The sequence below is a fragment of the Leiobunum rupestre genome, chromosome 2 (assembly GCF_980474605.1).
Source record: "Leiobunum rupestre chromosome 2, qqLeiRupe1.1.hap1, whole genome shotgun sequence".
NCBI classification, from domain to species: domain Eukaryota; kingdom Metazoa; phylum Arthropoda; class Arachnida; order Opiliones; family Sclerosomatidae; genus Leiobunum; species Leiobunum rupestre.
In genome coordinates this window covers 65,030,282-65,046,576 of record NC_143385.1, presented here as the reverse complement: position 1 = coordinate 65,046,576, position 16,295 = coordinate 65,030,282, and the positions used below count along the sequence as shown (strand labels likewise).

At 36.4% G+C, this 16,295-nt stretch overlaps 1 protein-coding gene across 3 annotated transcripts in view; it reads right to left on the bottom strand.

Annotated features, from left to right (window-relative positions):
• LOC149958765 (uncharacterized) overlaps window positions 1-16,295 on the bottom strand; it is a 69,208-nt gene that overhangs the window by 9,135 nt on the left and 43,778 nt on the right. For all 3 annotated transcript variants that reach the window (XM_090166144.1, XM_090166143.1, XM_090166145.1), the window contains 3 exons: window positions 3,013-3,297; window positions 1,942-2,031; window positions 612-953 (listed from right to left, as the gene is read on the bottom strand). In XM_090166144.1, the coding sequence (XP_090022270.1) occupies window positions 612-953; window positions 1,942-2,031; window positions 3,013-3,297 (717 nt within the window). The remainder of the gene's footprint in view (window positions 1-611; window positions 954-1,941; window positions 2,032-3,012; window positions 3,298-16,295) is intronic.

Below are 16,295 nucleotides of genomic sequence, written 5' to 3'. Positions count from 1 at the left end.
ATTTATATTTTCTTTAAATCTTCAATCTAACAGGGAGGCTCTGTCCTACAATTTAATAATGTTACCAAGCTTGTGGTGCTACCTTGTGTACTATGTTTGCACTATTTAATCCTCAGATTTGACAAATTTGTAAACAGTCCTTGAACAGAGGCATAAAACTATTTTAAGACTCGAATGGATTCCCGGCATTTCACGAAAATAGGGTACTTTAGGGACCAAATCCCGATTTTAGGGTAGATAACGGACCTTGAAGAAAAATAAGGACTTTTGGGTATTTTAGGGACCTGGTGTGAGCCCTGAAATTATGCCTACAAGGTTCCGCACCAAAAGAGGAGGTTCAAACGTCCTTGGCGCCATCTCTTGAAGACAACTATATTCTTATTTAGTCTTTTACCGCATAGAGATGGTGTCAACGGCGTTTGAACCCATCCGCCAGGCAACTACTTATGAAACTACTACTCGTGGCCTTAAATCTTCCAAGCTAAATCTAAATACTTTCTGCAGAAGGCTCTAAACTTAAAATAAAAGCAGATCTAACACGGAGTGTTCCGTATAGTTTTACTCGAGTTATTAGCTTATGGGCATCCGAAGAGATCACAATGATGAGTTACTTTTTTTGGCGCGACTGCTTCCGGGACTGGGTGCGCTGGCGGTATCGCTGCTATTTTGATCGACGCAATTGTCCTCTTCGCAACTAGAGGTGGTTTCCCCGCTGTCGTCCTCCGTGCCGTCCAGAAGAATCCCCATCGCTCGCTGACTCTCTTGGAACTCCCGGAAGATGACGTCTAAACCGAACTTCCTCTTGAAGTGGACGTACAATTTCTTGCACTGCTCCTTGGTCTTGCCGGCAACCACCGCTGACACTAGCACCCACTTGGTGCCGTGTTCGCGGACTCCTTTCTTCAGCGCCTCGATGTCGTCGTCAGTCCATCGTGCCAGATCAGTCACAGCGTCTGAGACAAACGGGTAAGGCCATAAATAAATACATTCTTCGTAAGAGTGTTCAGTTTTACAAATATTGAACAAGCAGCTTTCACTGGTAGAAGCTACAAAGTATTATAATAATTATTATTAGGAACCACACAGGCCTAACCGGTGGCCGGGTTTAATTGCGTAGGAGGCTGGTGGAAGGCCCTTCAAGCCACGCGAGTCAACAGCTCCCTACAATTACTATAAGTGCATATTTGTTCATCCGAATACGCCACTTTCGTATTTATTGTGGCGCCACCTACGCCAATTTTTCAAAAGTGGATACTATACGAGTTAGGGGGAACTTATCGTAATGTAGTTTGTAGACAATAAAGCTAAGTCTACACTCGAAATTTTCTAAAGCTGGCTTAACACCACTTCGTGGCGCCACCTACATTAGTTATCCGGAAACATATACTAATTACGTTTTGTAGAAACGGTTGAGTAAACAATAATAATCAGCTAGGCTAATACCCAAGCCACCACCTTAGGTACAAGTCATCTAGCGACTTTTTTATGACAAGAACTACTCTTTTCTGATAGTAAGTGGCGCGACATTGTTTAGAATGGAACGAGCCTTGTTACTCGCGCAAAAACATACTATATACTCGTGATCTCACGAAAACGTTAAATTATATAAATTTCGAATCAAAGGAAAGAAAAATAAAAATTTTGAAAATATAATTTGAAATTAAATAAGCTTTATTTTAATAACAAAAATTATGTTAAAACTTAATTATAAACAGCATGAGGTTTTTTTTGGAGATTCAAAACATATCGAACGAGCCTAGTTACTCTCACACGAAAACGTATCATGATCTCACTCACGTTAAATTTCACAAATTTGTTTAATAAAACGAACAACCAATTTAAAAATTTAGTAATAAAATAAGCTGTTAGTTATTTACAGTAAATTAAACGCACGTTCATATTTGAAAAATCTTCATTATTTGTAATGAAATATATTCAAACCTTCATTTTCGGATAGCGTGTTGGCGCCTAGTTTCCGGGCAATACGGTTGAAACACGTCGAACAGCATTTTGTAATATCAGCTGGAATTTCTGAAAAGTGGAAAGAAAAATTATTTTGGAAGATTTAAATTACATAAATATTAAAACTTTTAGCCATGGTTTATTATAACAGTCACTCGCTGAAGAAGGACCACGGTCCGAAAGCTCCGAATAAAATTAAGTTTTTTTCTAAGTCATGAAGTAGCAGCTTTTTTTTTAAATTTAACAATTTAAATTACATGTTTACATATTTTCTTAAATTTCCCGACTTTTTTTGACAGATTTTCCCTGTCAAAATTAGACAATACAGGGTTGCCACATTTTTTCACAATCAAATTCCCTGACTTTTACCGGTTTTCTCTGACCATCTCCGGAGAATTTCCTCGACTTATTTTGTGCCAATATTGTATTTTTTTACCTATATTTTAGTAAAAGTTTCCTATTTGCAACCGAAATTAAATTAACTGATTTTTATACAATTTTTAAAATTCCCCGACATTTTCTTAATTTTTATACCCATATTCAAATTCCCTAACTTTCCCTGACTTTTAGAATAATTTTCAAGATTCCATGACTTTTCCCTGATTTTTAAAATCCATGACTTTTCCCTGATGTTTAGACCAATTTATAACCTTTCCTGACTTTTCCCTGATATTTGGAATAATTTTTAAAATTCCCTGACTTTTAGAATAATTTTTAAATTTCCATGGCTTTTCCCTGATTTTTATACCCATATTAAAATTCCCCGACTTTTCCAGGTATTCCAGGTACCGTGGCAACCCTGCAATAAGAGTTTCAATAACAACTCCGCCATCTATCGGCTTTAAAAATAACTATTAGGATGAAATAACGGGCTTATTTAATTTCATTTTACAATATTTACAAAGCTTAAAGTTTTTTTTAGCTCACTTTCATAAAACTTTCTTGTTAAAAGTTAAATTTCCTTAACAGATTTTTACAAAAAAATTTAAAATTCCCTGACCATCGTCATTTCTGAATTTTGATTCCGGGGTCGCGCGAAGGTCAACTTACTGAGTTCGGACATGACCATGTCCCTGATCTCGGATGGTTCGGCCAATTTCGGTGGCAGCGGTCGCAGGCGTTTAACCTTCCTCTTGGGGGTCTTGCAGGTGGGTATGGGGCAGCGTCTGCGCACGAACTTGAAGCGGCAGGTGCAGCAGACCCTCATGTCCGCCGCGTAGTCGCTCTCTTTCAAGCCGTACAGATCACAGTTGTAGCGTTTCAGCGGACGTGACAGGTTGAAGTTCTCCAACTGGGACTTGCAAACGGCGCAAGGATGTACTCCGCCAGTTTCAGCTGTTTATCAAGAAAAACGGCATTAGTTTCGATTGTGCAGTTATCAACTGTTTAGAAATAAATTTAACTCTCGAACCAACGCTCAATTTAACTCTCGAACCAACGCTCAATTTAACTCTCGAACCAACGTTCATTTTAACTCTCGAACCAACGTTCATTTTAACTCTCGAACCAACGCTCATTTTAACTCTCGAACCAACGCTCATTTTAACTCTCGAACCAACGCTCATTTTAACTCTCGAACCAACGCTCATTTTAACTCTCGAACCAACGCTCCTCATATGAGACTTGCGTGGCTATTAAAAACTGCCCATACCTACCATTTTTTTAAATTACATATTACAGGGTTACCACAATATTCTCAGATTCAAATTCCCTGTTTCCCCTGACCATTTTAAGTTATTTTTCCTGACTTTTTACGGCCAAAATTAGAGTTTTTAACTTTTACATTTATCAGAAGTTAATAAATTTAATCAACTTATATTTCAGTACGAAAGTTAATTCAACGTTAAAAATAATAAAAAAAAACCTTTCAATGATCTATATAACAATAACAAAAAGTGTCAAGATAAAACAGAATTCCCTGACTTTTTACAAATTCTTAAAATTTCCAGACTTTTTGGGGCCATTTTTAAATTCCCTAACTTGTCCCTGTATTATTAACTATTTAAGCATTATGCCAATTAAGGGTATAAATAATAACCGAATATATAATTCAATATTTTCCAAAATAAGCAATTAAGACAAGCCCAGATAAAGCCAAAGTACCGGTTTCATGGTTAGCGGAAACAAAGCCGTATAGAACTAAAATCAATCGTGGAAATTGCCAACCGCAAATGGAGAAACGGCATATTAGGTTTTAAGATAATTTATAAACACGGAAATTCCATTTCGTAAATATTGACGACAATTTTTCCAAGCGACAATGTAGTCCACGAATGCATTTTATTTATACTTGGGGGATAAGGAACGATTTATATATTCCCTTGACGGTCAACCAGGAAGCTCCACCCCTTACACGTCAATCAACTCAGCCCTGTATGTCATGGCCAAGCTATTATTTTTTAATTATAGGAACTTAACACAGAAAATATAAGAATTTACAGGTAAAAATTTCTTGAAAAAAAAAATATCAAAAGCCCTTATAATAGAAGAAAAATACTTTAAAACTTTTTCTATCACATTTAATATGGCTTCAATATTTACTTAAGGTGTTCCAAATTAAAATAAGAAAACAATTTTAGTGTTGGGGGGGGGGGGGGGTTAATAACGCTGCACGTAAGCAACCAGGGTCATAATTGCTCACCCCAGTCCTAGAGGTAATATACATCATTATTTTCAAGTAAGAGCCCAGCTAAGTGATTTTTCTAAGATTTCCTTTAAGTTAAGCTGTTTAGTACATTTCCCATAAGCGTTTCAATAGCTTTATAATGACAATTTTTTAAATTACAGGGGATTATAGGTACTATTTTTTAAAAATAGGAACAATTTGAAAATATAGGGATTTTAGGTACTCTGGGAACCCTGTGCTTGGTGGACCTAAGACTGACGTCACCCGACCCGATTGACGTTTCTTATCCGAGTTAGTCATTCTCAGTAAGTTGAAATAAATATATTCTTGGTAGCGGTCAATTTCCGAAAGTACCTTAGCGCCATTCTCATTAGAGAAATGGCTATTGAAAACAATTTCGTTGGCACGTACATCGTGACATGACACCCGCTAAAGAACAATTACTTCGCGAGCGAGAGTCACTTTAAATATTCAGTACCCGAGAGAATTTTCGCCAACTTCCGTCGATTTGATTACTCATAGAAGTTACTTTTAGGACAATTATACCGTAGAGTTTAAATCGACTGATGGGCGATTATGAGATTAAATTATTTACTGACAATGGAGCGACTGACATCGTGAGACCGTTTAGCGTATCGTGGTAATATCTACAAAACCAATTCGTTAGCCATAGTTACGTATTTTACCTTACAATACTCAACTTATTAAACCTAGTTATGTATTTTACCTTACAATACTCAACTTATTAAACTTAGTTATGTATTTTACCTTACAATACTCAACTTATTAAACCTAGTTACGTAATTCATAATATATATATACACGAGTCCTAGTTACGTAATTTATCCTATAGATACGAGTTCTAGTTACGCAATTTATCTTATAAACAAGTCCTAGTTACGCAATTTATCTTATAAACAAGTCCTAGTTACGCAATTTATCCTTTAGATACGAGTTCTAGTTACGCAATTTATCCTATAGATACGAGTTCTAGTTACGCAATTTATCCTATAGATACGAGTTCTAGTTACGCAATTTATCCTATAGATACGAGTCCTAGTTACGTAATTTATCCTATAGATACGAGTTCTAGTTACGCAATTTATCCTATAGATACGAGTTCTAGTTACGCAATTTATCCTATAGATAAGTCCTAGTTACGCAATTTATCCTATAGATAAGTCCTAGTTACGCAATTTATCCTATAGATAAGTCCTAGTTACGCAATTTATCCTATAGATAAGTCCTAGTTACGCAATTTATCCTATAGATAAGTCCTAGTTACGCAATTTATCCTATAGATAAGTCCTAGTTACGCAATTTATCCTATAGATAAGTCCTAGTTACGCAATTTATCCTATAGATAAGTCCTAGTTACGCAATTTATCCTATAGATACGAGTCCTAGTTACGCAATTTATCCTATAGATACGAGTCCTAGTTACGCAATTTATCCTACCGATATGAGTTCTGTATATTTTACTTTTATAAGAAGTAATATTATTTAGTAAAAAGGTTATGAATTAACTAAAATATTTTTATTTGCAACATTTAAATACCTTTTTTAAGATCATCTTCATGGAGATTAAGTTTAAATTCCTCGAATTTTTATTACAACTTCTTAAAATATCCTGAACTTTTAGACGTATTTTAAAACTCCCGGGCTTTTAAACAATTCGTAGAATATCCGGATATTTTAGGACTTTTTAAAATTAACTTATTTACAAATTCGTAAAATTGCCTCACCTTTTACGACTATTTTAAAATTTATCAGCTTTTAATTTTTTTTTAAATTTGCTGACATAAGGCCTTTTTTAAAATGAACTATTTACAAATTCGTAAAATTGCCTCACCTTTTATGACGATTTTTAAATTTATCAGCTTTTAATTTGTTTTTTAAATTTGCTGACATAAGGCCTTTTTTAAAATTAACTATTTACAAATTCGTAAAATTGCCTCACCTTTTACGACTATTTTTAAATTTATCAGCTTTTAATTTGTTTTTTAAATTTGCTGACATAAGGCCTTTTTTAAAATTAACTATTTACAAATTCGTAAAATTGCCTCACCTTTTATGACTATTTTAAAATTCATTGGCCTTTTAAGGCTCATTTTGAAATACCCTGAATTCCTAAAAAGTCTTAAAATTTACCGAATTTTTAGGCCTCATTTAAAATTTCCAGACCTTTTAAGCAATTTGTGAAATTAACTTACTATTTACAAATTTGTAAAATTGCCTGACCTTCTAGACCTATTTTAAAACTGCCTGGCCTTTGGTAACCCCATTTATTCCCAGTAAGAAAAACTTAATTTTTTACGGTAACCATATTTTTAATCAATAAAGCTCTTACTTTTGCCAAAAGGACGAAATCAGTGGTTCAATTGAAAGTAATCCAATTGTGAGAAAAGGCTGGCGAAATCGGGGCCTCCCCCTGGTAGGGCGACTGCCGCGCACTACCGCGATTATTAATTCAAGGCGTTTTATTTTTTATAAATATATATATTTATGGATTAGCCCAGCAGAATTCATTCGTAGCAATCTCAACATCAATTTATCGGAGTTCTCTAGAATTGGCAGAGACCGCGACATTGTGTAATGTAATTGCTTTTAGATTAAAAATGCATTTGGCTAGGTTATAAATCATTGTACACGGGGTTAGTTTTTGTTCCGGTAATTTAGTGAAACCTAACACAGTAAAACCATAAGTATTGTAATAAAAATTAGTGTACACTTGCACGATTTCGGATTTTGTTAGTTTTTCGCGAAATGATGGGGTAATCAGGGTTCTTAAAATTCCCCGACTAAATTATACTCGAGGGGTCGGACATTTACCAAAATCCCGTACACTTTGTCTAAAATCGAAAATCTTTCAACTCTCTCTATGGTAAATTAACATTCAAACCCCAAAATCACTTCAAAAAGAAATGATAAAATTGCCAAAATCTCTACGAAATCCCGAAATCCCGTACAAAATAATGGCAAGTGTCCGACCCCTCGATTATACTCGATCTTAAAATTCCCTGACTATTTAATCAGCTCTTAAATTTCCCCGACTTTATTATACTTTATCTAAAAATTCCCCGACTTTATTATACTTTATCTAAAAATTCCCCGACTTTAATATTCGATATCTAAAAATTGCCCAACTTTATTATATTCGATATCTAAAAATTGCCCAACTTTATTATATTCGATCTTAAAATTTCCAGACTTTTTATAATACTTCTGAAAATTCCCATACTTTATTATACTCGATCTTAAAATTTAACAGTACCGTGGCAATAGGAAGTTTCAGAATCTACTCAACGGGGGTTATCGAGAACTTGATTAGGAGCTGGTTTTATTCAAATAATTATGAAATTAAATTTAAAAGGAGCATAAAGTAACTTGCAATGCTGAAAAATATTTTAATTTAAATGAACCACAGTTTCCACAACTTTGTACGTACCGTTTATTGCCAACCCAAAAAGTTGTAAAAACCCACCTTTGAACCTAGAAGCAACGAGCATTGAAAAAAAAAACAAAATACTCGACGAGTTTAGAGAGCAGCTTATTCGAGTAATCGGTACCCGAATATGCAATTTTTAGGTATCTGTAATCGACGAGTATTCTCCAAATACTTCTTTGAGGTCGAGTTCGAGTAGTCGACCTCAAAAAAGGCTGAGTACTCGATGATGTTAGAGTACTCGACATCAAAAAGGGCGGAATACTCGATGATGTTAAGAGTACTCGACATCAAAAAGGGCGGAATACTCGATGATGTTAAGAGTACTCGACATCAAAAAGGGCGGAGTACTCGACATCAAAAAGGGCGGAGTACTCGACATCAAAAAGGGCGGAATACTCGATGATATTAAGAGTACTCGACATAAAAAGGGCGGAATACTCAATGATGTTAAGAGTACTCGACATAAAAAGGGCGGAATACTCGATGATGTTAAGAGTACTCGACATCAAAAAGGGCGGAATACTCAATGATGTTAGAGTACTCGACATCAAAAAGGGCGGAATACTCAATGATGTTAGAGTACTCGACATCAAAAAGGGCGGCATACTCAATGATGTTAGAGTACTCGACATCAAAAAGGGCGGAATACTCAATGATGTTAAGAGTACTCGACATAAAAAAGACCGAATACTCGATGATGTTAGAGTACTCGACATCAAAAAGGGCGGAATACTCGATGATGTTAAGAGTACTCGACATAAAAAAGGGCGGAATACTCAATGATGTTAAGAGTACTCGACATAAAAAGGGCGGAATACTCGATGATGTTAAGAGTACTCGACATCAAAAAGGGCCAAGTACTCGATGATGTTCGAGTACTCGCACAGCCCTATATCCTAGTCATTCTCCTCAAGTCTAAATAAATACATAATTTAGACTTAATAATTAAAAGTTAACTAAAGCAACTTTCTAATAACTCAAATATATGACTCATTAGAAGTGAAGTGAAGTGAAGTACGACCGCAACCCAGGCGAAAGTGTAGAAATTAGGCGCGCGAGAACGCCAGACTGAAAAAGACTTAATTACAGTTTGGAGAAAGGCGATACCCACGGCCGCAACAAATGTTTCGAGCCACTCAAGCGTTAGATGAGAAATCCGCTTCGCGTTCCTCTCGAAATACGCAACACGCAATTAATCTCGGCTCAGTTTCTCGATCAATAAAGTACTTTATTCCACGATAAAAATGCCGATTAGGTAAACATGTTATGCTACTGCTCACGTTGATAAATACCGATTCAGTTAAACGTTGAATGTACATAGTAATTTTCAAAACAAGCGTTAGTAATTTCTATATACAAGGGTATACTGGTGCTTATTACCCTAACCATTTCCCTTTGTAAGCCCTAGTTGTCCCGTCATTACCCATTACAAGGCCCTAGTTACCCCGTCAATTCCCATTACAAGGCACTAGTTACCCCGTCAATTCCCAATACAAGGACCTAGTTACCCCGTAAATTCCCCATATAAGACCCTAGTTACCACGTCAATTACCCATATAAGACCCTAGTTACCCCGTCATTACCCATTACAAGACCCTAGTTACCCCGTCAATTCCCCATATAAGACTCTAGTTACCCCGTCAATTCCCCATATAAGACTCTAGTTACCCCGTCAATTCCCCATATAAGACCCTAGTTACCCCGTCAATTCCCCATATAAGACCCTAGTTACCCCATCAATTCCCCATATAAGACCCTAGTTACCCCGTCAATTCCCCATATAAGACCCTAGTTACCCCGTCAATTCCCCATATAAGACCCTAGTTACCCCGTCAATTCCCCATATAAGACCCTAGTTAACCCGTCATTTACTATATTAGTGCTAATTACCAGTTATTTCCCTCTGCAAACCCTAGGTGCCTTAGTCGTTTCTCTATAATAACCTTTGTTAAATCGGCCATTTTACTAATTCTAATTTTCCACGTCATTTCCCTCTGCAAACCCTAGCTACCCCGTCGTTTCCCTATACCTTAGTTACTTCTTCATTTGAAGTTTTGGTCGTTAGGAGCGCTGTTAGCAACTCGCTGCATAATCCAAACACTGATATAAATTTCAAAAGCGCCTCCCCCTTTCGAATAAATATTGAAATTACGGAGAAAACTGAAGATAATTAAACAATGGGGTTCGCCCAACTTTCCAATTTAATTATTGATTCGCTGCTTCAGAGTCAAAAACCAAATTCGATTAAATGTTGATTAAAATTGCAATATTTAGTATATTGAAAAGGGAATAATTTGTTATTAAAATTGATTAAATAAAAACATCAACGGGGGGGGGATATTGATTTTTGTGAACTGTGACATACACCGTCCACTTTGCAACAAGTGTTAATTTTTGTTCCATCATCAACTTTGCCAATAACAGGGTGACCACAGGAAACCCTCTAATTTTTATAGGAAATATTTTATAAGAAATTATAGGAGTAATTTTTAGGTAAATATAGGAAATTATAGGAACGTTCAGGAAATTATAGGAATAATTTTAATAACGATAAAACAAATGCTTTTATGCGAACTTTGGTTGAATAGTAATATTTCATTTAATATGAACAGACCTCGTGACTAGATTATGTATTGAAGTAATATTACATTTTCATTTTAAAACACCAGCCAGCCATAAAAACCAATGATATTAGTGTTTTAGTAAAATACTGGCTGTTTTTGAACGTCTTTTATCGAGCCTTAAAAACTATTTTAAAAAAGTAGGAAAACTGACAAATTTTAGAAAGTTATAAGAAAACAATCGAAAATCGTCAACTTTGCCAATAAGTGTGAATTTATTGCCCAATCGTCAACTTTGCCAATAAGTGTGAATTTAATGCCCAATCGGCAACTTTGCCAATAAGTGTGAATTTAATGCCCAATCGTCAAATTTGCCAATAAGTGTGAATTTATTGCCCAATCGTCAACTTTGCCAATAAGTGTGAATTTAATGCCCAATCGGCAACTTTGCCAATAAGTGTGAATTTATTACTCAATCGTCAAATTTGACAATAAGTGTCAATTTATTGCCCAATCGTCAAATTTGCCAATAAGTGTGAATTTATTGCCCAATCGTCAACTTTGCCAATAAGTGTGAATTTAATGCCCAATCGGCAACTTTGCCAATAAGTGTGAATTTATTGCCCAACCGTCAAATTTGCCAATAAGTGTGAATTTATTGCCCAATCGGCAACTTTGCCAATAAGTGTGAATTTATTGCCCAATCGTCAAATTTGCCAATAAGTGTGAATTTATTACTCAATCGTCAAATTTGCCAATAAGTGTGAATTTATTACTCAATCGTCAAATTTGACAATAAGTGTCAATTTATTGCCCAATCGTCAAATTTGCCAATAAGTGTGAATTTATTGCCCAATCGTCAACTTTGCCAATAAGTGTGAATTTAATGCCCAATCGGCAACTTTGCCAATAAGTGTGAATTTATTGCCCAACCGTCAAATTTGCCAATAAGTGTGAATTTAATGCCCAATCGGCAACTTTGCCAATAAGTGTGAATTTATTGCCCAATCGTCAAATTTGCCAATAAGTGTGAATTTATTACTCAATCGTCAAATTTGCCAATAAGTGTGAATTTATTACTCAATCGTCAAATTTGACAATAAGTGTCAATTTATTGCCCAATCGTCAAATTTGCCAATAAGTGTGAATTTATTGCCCAATCGGCAACTTTGCCAATAAGTGTGAATTTATTGCCCAATCGTCAAATTTGCCAATAAGTGTGAATTTAATGCCCAATCGGCAACTTTGCCAATAAGTGTGAATTTATTGCCCAATCGTCAAATTTGCCAATAAGTGTGAATTTAATGCCCAATCGTCAACTTTGCCAATAAGTGTTTTTATATCAATCGTCAACTTTGCCAATAAGTGTGTTTTTATATCAATCGTCAACTTTGCCAATAAGTGTGTTTTTATATCAATCGTCAACTTTGCCAATAAGTGTGTTTTTATATCAATCGTCAACTTTGCCAAAAAGTGTGTTTTTATATCAATCAATTTTTTAATTATACGGTAAAAAAATTAATTATATCATAAAAATTTAATTAAAGTATAAAAAATTTAATTATAGCATAAAAAAGTAACTATATAGGATTTTATTGGACCGTTTCAGAAATATCGGAAAATATAGGATCGCTGGGAGCCCTGACTGCAGACGTTTTGACTAAACCCCTCGTCCCAATCACAATAAGTAATTCAAACCAAAAGGATTTGAAACGATACTATCACTAATTAAACCCATCTTAACGATTAATCTGTACGTTAATTAAAACGTTTTATACTTTACAAAGGCGGCTATATGAAAAAATAGTGCGGGCGAAACGAAAAAGAAAGCTTCGTGAATATTAAAATGGCGAAGAGAATACTACCAAGAAAGCCTCAATTACAAAGACTGCAAAAGTAATGGCAGAAGTCTGTTGGCCCAGGGGTCACATGGAAAAGCTAATCATCGGAGAGCAAACAGCGTCGCGTTTCCAACTTCCAAATATATTAATACCAGACTCATTTTCAATGCATTTAATTATGAATTTGGTGCATGCGCTACGAAGCTGCATTTAGAAAACGGTGTAGTAATCTTTGGGGACCATTTCTTTTTAACTCGGTTCCGAGCTCAGCCAACCAGGGAGTGTTTAGCCCCCCCCCCAAAGTGTCGTCCCCCCATTTCAGCCTGCAATGGAGGTTCGTTTAAGGACTCTCTTTTATTTACTGCAATTTGTAATATTGCCAAGTTTAGATTGCATTTTGCAAGGTTCAGTGATTAGACGCACGACGAAGATATTAGGGCTCGCGATTCGTAATGGTTTTATTTCGCACGAAGCGGTCGTTGTTGTTATAATAATAACAGTTTATCCACTTGTTGATTGCGTGGTCGAGAAAGGTAAGAGTTTTTCGACGCTGTTATTCGGGCTACCGGGTTTGGATTTCTGGGTTTGTCAAAGTTGGGAAGTTAGTTCTTAAAGGGAGTATAATATTTTACGTCTAAAATCGTCTGCTAACACCCGCTACTAGTTGTTCTTAGCTTAACTAGCGTTAGTTACTTCTAGCTTCTGATAGCGAAATTAAAATTAATCCATCAGAAATATGGAACTTCATCTGCCCTCTTAATATTGTTGAATTTTAGCGTTAAATTTAATAAACAAAAACTTGAGGTTAAACGTGATAGTTAGTGTAGGGAACTGTTGGCTCGCGTGGCTTGAAAGGCTTGCCACCATCCTCCTACGCATTGTAACTCGGCCACCTGAATTAATGACTTTAAGAGTAGCTTGATGACTTAGGCCTAAGGTGGACGGTGCCAAGGGTATTAGCCTAGCTGATTATTAAAAACAAAAACTATAAAAGGTATATAACATTAGTAGTTATTATTCACGGTACGATTGCACTATCCATTTAGGTCATTAAAGGGAATATAACCCGCAAAGCAATCTTTATGGAAAACCCCTTCAATTTTTTAAATTTCCCTGTACAGTGGCGCCAAACATTTCTCAAGTCAAAGGCAAGAGCGGCCAACGTTGGTGTTCCACACCAAATACCTGAGGTTATATTCCCTTTAAAATGAAACCCACTTTCGCCAGCTTGATATAGTATTCAGTATTAGCACTATGTCACTTTGGGAAGCTACTTAATAATAAGAAATCGCGAGATTTATCTTTAATGAGCATCTTAAAAGCCAGCAGATGTGGAAATCAACGCTACCGGACCCATCTTCAGTTTTCACCCCGGACACGACCGTCGTGGTGCAGGAACGTCTCTTCCACGCCCACCAAGTCCTGCTGACCGCCCACAGCGGCTACTTCAACGCGCTACTGACGAACTGCAAGGACAAAGCGGCCAACAGCCAGCGCGTCATCAACGTCAACCGAATCAGCGCCCATTCATTCGGTGTCCTGCTCAGTTTTCTCTACGACGGCCAACTTCGAGTCACCGTCTCGGACATCAACGAGGTACTGTTCGCGGCGGAGTACTTGAACATGCCGGCGGCCATACTAACTTGCAAGTACTTCATTGAACAAAACTTTCCCTTATTGGCGGGACTGGCTAGTCCATGTCGTAACCAGTACTTGTACCCGTTACGTCCAGTCATCCCCAATCCGTTCATTAACTACTTAACGCCAGTAATACCTACTCACTTACCGGTACGACCTATACCGACAGTACCGCGTACCACTACCAGACCGGACACCACCAAATCCCCGCCTAACGCCAATGACCGCAGTGACGACGATTCGGACAGCGACGACCGTTACGTCTCGGTCGATTCCCCCACCACGGTTACAAACAAGAACCACTTGCTGTTCAGTTTACGACAAAATTTGGATCAAAATAAAAACGCCGCCAACGAAAACGAATCTCAAGTCATCATTGATATAGCCGCTTGCGACGGACCGGTGAAGTTCGAACGCGTTTTGAATAAAAACTATAACAAGACTCAGTCAGATTCGGAGATGCCGGATAAACCAAGCATTTCCGGCGAGAACAACGATAACGATAACTCTAGCTCGTCGGCGATCGTGAATCTAACGGACGAATCCAGTTGCGGAAATTGCTCGACTAAAGACGGTGGTAATTGCACCGACGAGAGTCAAAAGAATAGCGGCGAACATAAAGTGTATCATTGTGTGTTTTGCAATCATTCCTTTAAAAGCTACTACTGTTACGAAAAGCACAAGCAACGTCACATCAACCCGCGAGCTTTGGATAAGAATCAATCAGCTTCTAGCACCGTTCAACCCAATCAACAGTTGGAGAAGAACGTCGCTTTTTATCCTTGCAAAATGTGCGGCGGAAAGTTCCCTTCGTACTATTTCGTGCATAAACACAAGAAGTACTGTAAAGGAAGACTTGAAACCACCACCAGTTTATCCACCCTCGATGGTTAACAAAAACAAAAAAACAAATAGGCGCTTCATTAAAAGACCCTCTCTTTTAACTTCTTACGTGGCGAATCATTGAATTAAATATTCCCAGTTGGTCAACGACAACCCATACTCAAATCAACCAAGGTCGTCAACGACAAGATGGCAACCATCGACGCAAAAAAAAATCTCGGTTAGGCTTAACACGAATTTTTCCCGTCGACGCAAAAATTATCCGTTAAACATTACACGATGTTTTATAGTCGACGCTAACCATCACGGCGTTTTTGCCCTTTTACAAGGACTATACAAAGAGTAGCGTAGAAAGGATCTATGTATTAATACTTCCTAGCGAATCGCTGAATTGGTATTATTGAAGCGCCTATTTTCATTTGCAAATTTGGTCGATGTGTTACGTGATTGTATCGCTTGATATTTGCTCAATAAAGTATATTGTAAACTAAAATCTAGACTTATATCTAATTATAAATTGTTTATGCTTGTAAATGAATTATATTCTGCTGAACCCAAGACTGTATTTATTTATACATAAAGCGAATGACTATGTTGAGATGATTTTTAATGTTTCTCCAATATGTCCTTCCCTTGAAAGTCAATCAAATCGATCCAGTATCTCATTGGTTCCCTAAAATTTACGTCAGTGACATTTCCCCTTCCCTGGGTTAAATTGGACCACGATGCCCAAAGATCGTCTCGACAGTCATTCTCCTCAAGTATAAAAAAAACATACTTGCTACGGCCATCATGCTACGGCTTTATCAAATTGCACTAGCTGCACTGACATTAATCTATACTTTTAAGTGTATTGGTACTTTCTGCTAAATGATGATACTTAAATAATTATTAAGCGAACGAATATCAGTAGCAATATTTAACAGAACCTATTTTTCATGTGATGCGATTAATATAAAATAGGCTAAAGAATTGTAAACTACGAATATCTGAGGTCACAAATGCAATTAAAATTCAGGCTTCATTTAAGAATTTGCATTCCAATGAATCCAATCTATTGACTTATATTTATATTTCGCCGTTAGAGTTGCTGATAAGGAAGTTTCGCTTCGATAATTATTTAATTAAATTCTCATTTAAAAGGGACACCTACAGACCTAACAAATTTTATATCCAAAACGTGTTCCAGCATAAGTAACAGAATATAGCCATAAGTACGGGTTAATTATTGATAAATGTTTTTAAGTAGTTTCGACAAAAAATTTATAGAAAAACTACAGTTAACTAAACTTGATTATGTTAATTAATTAATTGTTAGTGGTGAAAATAGGGCAAGATTATTTATGTAAAATTGTGTTACTTATGTTTCTACGTAA